General features: G+C 58.5%; 1 protein-coding gene across 1 annotated transcript in view; it reads left to right on the top strand.

Annotated features, from left to right (window-relative positions):
- Positions 1-4,958: 4,958 nt before the first annotated feature.
- The window catches only part of LOC104543792 (Na(+)/H(+) exchange regulatory cofactor NHE-RF1-like), a gene marked incomplete at its 5' end in the record, with an annotated part of 2,632 nt that continues 640 nt past the window's right edge, over positions 4,959-6,950 (top strand). The window contains 3 exons of the mRNA XM_010188478.1: positions 4,959-5,120; positions 5,878-6,031; positions 6,613-6,653. Coding sequence (XP_010186780.1) covers positions 4,959-5,120; positions 5,878-6,031; positions 6,613-6,653 — 357 coding nt within the window. The remainder of the gene's footprint in view (positions 5,121-5,877; positions 6,032-6,612; positions 6,654-6,950) is intronic.

Raw genomic sequence — 6,950 nt, forward strand, 5'->3', positions numbered from 1 at the left:
TGTGACCTGCTCCCAGTGACCAGCTGGTGACAGGGTTGATACCACCGGGCTGTGCTGGTGCTGAGCCCCAGGTGGACTTTGGTGGCTTGCTGAGTTCTTGTCACACAGGGTTTTTCTGAGGATCAGGTCTTTTTATTAGTTCTGTCTCCAGTTGGACTTTAGCCCAGTGCCGGCTGCCCTCGGGCTGATGCACTGCAGGGCACTGGCCTCATCACTGCCTGGGTAAAGCACCTCTCCAGCACCTCCCTGGTGGGGTTGTTCAGGTGAGAAAGACCAGGCTCTGCCACTGTCACTGCCCCACTTGCTCACTGAACCCCATGGCATCCCTGGTCCCTCGAGTCTGGCCCCGTGTCAGACTACAGCGCTGTCCTGTGTGGGGGGAGTGTGTCTGCCCCCCTGTATGTCACGGGGCCAGCACTCCCTCCAGGCCATCGAGACCGTCTGTGCTGTGCTTTCTACTCCTGGATCTCTCCATGGACTGGGAAAAATAAAAGCGTCATGGTTAATGAAGCTCAGGCGAGTCCCCTGCCAGACCTGGGGGGCTGAGAACGTGCAGTCCCCAAGGGGAACAGAGCCCTGACACACTGTGGGGTGTGCTGCTTGCTTGTGGGGGCTGTGCTGGAGTGATGCAAGAAGCTGGAGATGCCCCATGGCTTTTGGGGGGCCAGCCCCAGCTGGAGGTGCTCCCCAGTCTTTGGGCACAACCTGTGCACGGTGACTGCGGGTGGTTTCTCTCTGCGTGGGAGCAGGAAGTGGGTGACGCGGGTGACATGGCCGCATGGTCCCGGAAGGTTTCTCAACAGGTAGCAGGAAATCTTGCGGCTGGGGGCAGGGCTCAGGGCGGCAAAGGCGACAGGGTTTGGAGATGTTGCCCTAGCCTGGTGCCTACTGCACAGGGTGAGAAGATGCCAGGTGGGATGGCAAGCCCAGCTGGAGCAGGCAGAAAGAGATTTCTCTCCTGGAAACATATTGGTGGGCTTGTTCTCAGGGGCAGCTGGTGCCTGCGGCCCCTGACAGCCCTGTCCCAGGCCCATGGGGTGGTGGGATTCCTCTGGGATTGCTGTGGTGGGGAACAGGAGGTTTGCATGTGTCAGAGTCCTGTTTGTTTTATTGGGCTGGACTTGCCTTTATTTGCTTAATGAGCCTGGAGACACCGAGTGCCGCTGCTGGGAGAGCTGGCAACAGCACCCGCACCCTGCTTGGGGCTGAACAAGGATTTAACATCGCCCACCTTCAAGCAGAATCTGACCTCTCCACAAGCCCTGCTGGCTCCTGTACGGTCAGGACTCCCCTGCGCCGGGGGCTCGGACATTCCCATGGCACCCAGTGCTGGGCATGGGCTTGGGAGATTTGGTGTGGGAGATCATCGTGGGCTCCCTTCTCCTTTCTAAAAAATCCTGAGTGTGCAAATCCCTCTGATACTGGGGTGGAGGTTTCCCTGGAGAGAGCTGATCCATGCACCCCTCTTTGGCGCTGAGCCAGCAAGGTGACAGTTTTACACCCCTGAGGCCAGCCCTGCTTCCGGGGCCGTGCACTGTGAGGACTGTCCCCAGTGCTCAGCGGGGAGCCCTGACGGCTCACCCTCCCCCTGCTTGCGTTTCCGGAGCCTTTGCCCGCTCAAAGTGTCTTGAGAAAGTTTCATGCAAACTGCATGGTGTTAGAGCAGCCCTGATACGGACTGGGGCTGCTTCTACCAGAGCAAAGCTTTTGCTGCTGGTCCTGGGCTTCCCTTGCAAATTTAGTGCTAAATTAGAGCCCTTCCTGCCAGAAAAGCTCATTCCTCCTTGTAAAATCTGGGTGAGCCTCCCATGGCTGGGTTTTGGGGTACAACAGGCAGCAGATTCCTCCATTTGGGAGTATTACAGTGAGGGTAGCTCCTGTCTAATTAGGAAATGAATTCAATTTCCTCTCAAAGCAGCTGCATGAAAAGCAGCTCCAGTCAAACGGGACGTGACGGGGATGCTGTGAGGAGGCTGCTTTGCATCCCCTTTGTATGAAGCCCAAATGCGTGCGCCAGATTTCGGGACCCGTGTGAATTTGCTGGCTTGGGTGTCCTCAGAGCCGTCATGTTTCTCTTTGAGTAACCAGGAACACCGCTACCGCCGGGCTTGTCGCTGCTTGTAGGGCTGTGGGAAGTTTCCTGGAACTTGGGATTTCAAAAGCTGCCTTGAAATTGCTGTTGGGGAGCGGGGGGAGCGCATCCTGATGTGCTGTGCAGTTGAGCTCCCCACATCCCTGGGGTGGCTGGTCCTGCAGAGCAGCTGGAGTTGCTGGTGAGGGGTGGTCCAGCACAGTCCCAAAGGAAAATGGGTCTAGAGATGCCCCACATCCTGTTCCAGGGCAGAAATGGGAATGTGATGCTGCTGAGCACACCATCCCAAACAGGTATCTCTGCAGATAGAAGATGTCCCTCTGCCACCCCCTGGGCACTGAGGAGAGTGGTGGCATGAGATGCCCATGCTGGGGGCCAAGTTCAGCTTCCCCCGCTGCCCTCCCCGTCAAAGGCTGTAATTGCTCCTAACGAAGCTCTGACGCTAATCCAAGCCTCAGCGCAGCAGGACGGCTGCTGGCGTTGGAAAGCATGCTAAAGCTTATAGAAATTAGGGGCATTTCTGTGCGCCTGCTATCCAGCTCTCCGCATCCCAGGTGTCAACCCCAGACCCTCTCACCTCAGGTCCCTTCTGGCTGCGGGGGGTTTTGGGGCTGGAGGGAAGCCCTGCCATAGGCTGCTCACCCCATGGATGGGCAGGATATGGCTGCTGGGGGATCAGATGCATTTATATTTTTCTCAGGGAAACAGAATGGTAGCTGCCCGTGGGGTTTCTTCTGGCACGAGGGATTTGGGGAGGGTGAAGGCAGTGTGGCACACTGGGCTGGAGGAGCTGCCAGCCACTGGCGGGGGGGTGCTGGCTGGGCTGGGCATCCCTCGTACTGGGTGCTCCTGCTTTCAGCAGCTGCCTCACAGGGCTCAGTGCCTCCCTCATGGCTGTGACCTGTCCCCAGGCTCTCATCCTCCCCAAAATTCACAGCCCCAGTGTCTCTGGGAGCCCAGGCTGCTGGGGCTTTGTTGGTATGGGTGGAAATGAAGTCCTCCCTCCTCCTCCTCCTCTCCTGGGAGCGCTGCCAGCGCTGCTTGCCGGGTGCTCCCTCCGGCTTTGTCCTGAGCTATCGGTGTGGAGCAACCCCATGGTGCTGCCAAGGGCGCCAGGAGCATGGGTGTTCACAGAGCCCGAAACCCCCTTCCCAGGGCTGGGCCAGGGCAGGCACCCGGGAATCAGAATCACAGAATCACAGAACGTTAGGGATTGGAAGGGACCTCAAAAGATCATCTAGTCCAATCCCCCTGCCGGAGCAGGAACGCCTAGATGACGTTGCACAGGAAGGCGTCCAGGCGGGTTTTGAATGTCTCCAGAGAAGGAGACTCCACAACCTCTCTGGGAAGGTGCCGTCTTCCTCCAAACTCCACAATCTCCTGCATTTCAGTCTTGATTTGGGTCTTCCCTGTCCCCAGCTGAGCCCTGGGAGTCCCGGGCTCACCTTTGCTCCCTGGCAGACCCAGCTTGGTGCTTCCCTCCCTGGGGTGTTGGCAAGTGGGGCTGGGTTGCAGCCGGCCTTGGCCCTTGCAGGAAGGCGTTGTGCAAGAGGACAGGGTTTTATCACCCTACTGGGCTCAGCGATTGCAAATGCATTGCCCTGGCCTGTGTGAGGCCCTGTGGTGCTGCCAGAAATGGGGTGCCAGCACCCCAGTGACCAGGCTCACCTGGCAAGGGGCAAAGAGGGTCTCATAGCAAGAAGGGAGCATGCTGTGCAGGGGGTAAAGAGCAGCATGGTGCAAGTATGGTAGGGGAAATCTCTGAGTGCATGTCACCAGTGATGCTATGGGTACCAAAGGAGAACAAACAATCTCAGAAGAAAGAATAAATGTTAAACCCCTGGTGAGGAGTATTTCAGGAACTCGAGTACAGCTTGACTGCATCAAAGCCCAGGAGCTGGTGGTCAAAGCAGGATCAAACCATTTTATGTATAAATATGTGGAAGTGTTGTTGGAGTGGGTGCTGGGGTTGGAGCAGTTCTGATCACGCTGCACGTAGAAAGCTGGTTTGTGTTGCCTGGTACCTCTAATGTTTCCTGGGCATCCCATTCCCTACCAGGTGAGCCAGCTCCTATTTGCCGAGCTCGTGGGGACAGTCCTGCTTCTCCCTGCTGCTCACAGTGTGGGTAACTGTGCTCTTCAAGGACTAGGGGGGCAGGTGTGGGGCTGCAGCCCCATGATCCCAGGTTCCCCAGCTCTGGGTGCTGTTGGATCCATGAGTCAGGGTGAAGCCGGGTGCAGACAAGCTGGGTGTTGTCTCCTGGAGAGGTGAATGTCCCATGTCACATCACCCCAGTCCAGCTGGTTTCTCTGTTTTGCAGTCGTGAAGGGTCATGTCACAATGTTGGGGCTGCACCGTCTGCCTCCCTGCTTGAGCTCCTGGTGCCCCTTCTCCACCAGCAATGGCTTTAGGGTGGGGGGGTCCCACTGGTCCCACAGTTGGGTTTGCCATGGAGAGAGGCTGGAGCTAGCAGGGGGCTGATGGAGGGGATCTCCGCCCTGCGTCTGAGACTTCTCTGGTAGCAAAGGCTTCCTGGGTGGGATGGGGTGGGGACACATCCAGCAGCCTGGGCTGTGCTTCCTCCTCCATCTTTATGGGGCAGTTGCAGTCCTGACCCCAAAAGGAAGAGCGTGATCTAGGCACACACATCATAACATGTTTTGCTGCAATTAGTGAGCCCTGCACCTAATTAATTAACTAAAGCCTGGGTTCATAGTGTGTTTCAGCCCCCTGTGTCCCAACTCGAGGTGTCACCACCCGAGGATGGTGTCCCTGCCACCCAAGCAGGCACCTGGTGTCCCCAGTGGAGTCCCTGGGTGCTGAGGGTTCTGGGAGCAGCTTTCTCACCGACTCTCTCCATTGCAGGAGGAGCTGCGGCCTCGCCTGTGCCACATAAAGAAGGGCCCCAATGGCTACGGCTTCAACCTGCACAGTGACAAGAGCCGCCCGGGGCAGTACGTGCGTGCTGTCGACCCCGACTCGCCAGCTGAGGCAGCAGGGCTGGCCTCCCAGGATCGCATCATTGAGGTATGCCAGGGCAAGGGGTTCTCTCCAAAAAGCTCAGTGTTCCCTCGCATCCTGGTGCCCTGGAGGGAGGAGCCCTTTGCCGGGACAGTGTGCGGTGTCCCTGGTGATTCACGGGACAGCCGCCTGACCTGTGCCAGGCTGCTGGTCCCCACCCAGAGGTGCAGCCCCGCAGAGGGCTGAGCACTAATTACCCAGCTGTTGATTAAGCAGCTGTAGTGCTGTCCCCTGCATGGAGCAGGAGTGTCCCTGGGCTGTCCCTGGGGTGGGGCAGGCTGAGGATAAGGTATACGATGCCTCTAAGCCCTGCTGCCAGCTGTGACTGGGGTGGGAACAGGAACAGGGCTTGTGCCAAGCGGGATGGTGACCCACAAGGGCAAGGGTCAGCCTCAGCCCTGCTGCTCACCAGGGCATGGGCCTGCTATCAATTTTGGGGTGAAGCTTTGGGCTCTCCAGGGTCTTTGTGCCTTGCCCATGCTGCCCATCTCCTGTGCCAGGTCTGTGCCCTGCCAGGCGCTCTCTGACAGCTTTGCCTGTACGATCCCCTGCTAATCGCCCCGAGGAAAATCTGCTTTTAATGAGGTTTTACAGGCTTCATTGCTAATCCCTATGAGGCTCCGGATACCTGCAGGGGCTGTGAAGTAGCTGTGCTGGGGCTGTGACTGTGACTGGTACCAGGGCTGGTACCTGTCCCCTTTGTGGAGCTCCCAAGGGACAGATGTCCCCTGGCTCCATCCGTGATGTGGTGCCATGTCTGTAGGTGAATGGGGTGTGCATGGAGGGCAAACAGCATGCTGACGTGGTGGCGGCCATCAAGGCTGGCGGTGATGAGACCAGGCTGCTGGTGGTGGATGTCCTCACAGACGAGTTCTTCAAGAAGTGCAAGGTGGTGCCCTCGGAGGATCACCTGGCAGGTGGGCTGTGGGCTGTGCTGCATGGAGGGGTAGTGTGGCACCTCTGCTGGCTCCATGTCACCTCGTCCCCAAAGCTGGGGTGCTGGGGGAGTCCCTGAGCCCTGGGAGGCGATGGAGGTCTCGTCACACCAGGGCCAAACAGGGTGGATTTGACATCTCCCTGCCCAGTCAAGGGTGCTGTGCAGGGGTGGTGGGACTGACGTGGTCTCTGTGAAAGGCGGGTTTATGGCCCCGGATTGCACTTTGGCAGGGTTTATGGCTCGGGCAGTGAACAGGCAGCAGCCGCCCTTTGCTCAGCTGTGGCCCCCTCCCTGCTGTCATGGTGGTCCCCGGGAGGAGGAGGGGGTTTCACTGGGCTCCATGTCATGGTTGTCATCATGGGGATGTGCCTGGTGCTCAGCAGCATCCCTCTGTGCTGCGGGGCTGTCTGTGAGGGGTGGGTCACAAAATTCGGGACCCAGCTGGCCCCTGGGCAGTGTTGGGTCAGTGCTGGCCACGTGCAGCCTTTGCTGGGCACTGCTGTGCCCGTTGGCAAGGGGGCAAACTTGTCCTCATTCAGTGCCTGTGTCCTTGCCCTGCAGGTCCCTTGCCAGAACCAGTTGCCAATGGCGATATAGGGAAGGTAAGAGAAGTCTCATCTTGCTTTTAATCTCATCTATTCTAGTCCCTGGGTGGGGACCCTGCCTATTTAGGTGTCCCCCCTGCCCTCTGCCCATGAGTGGGTGATGCCACCAGGGACCCCAATGCTCTTAGGCTCACACAAGACCAGGTGCTATCAGGAAGGGGACCAGGAGCTGGTGCCTCCCAGGAAGGGGGTTGCCTGTGGGGCTGAGTGTCATGGAGGTGGCTGCGGTGCCTTCCACTCCCATCCTCATGATGCTGCAGGGCTGGAAGGCCTCATGCTGCAGGGCAGTAGCAT

Source organism: Mesitornis unicolor, unplaced genomic scaffold, assembly GCF_000695765.1.
Source record: "Mesitornis unicolor isolate BGI_N332 unplaced genomic scaffold, ASM69576v1 scaffold37727, whole genome shotgun sequence".
Taxonomy (NCBI): domain Eukaryota; kingdom Metazoa; phylum Chordata; class Aves; order Mesitornithiformes; family Mesitornithidae; genus Mesitornis; species Mesitornis unicolor.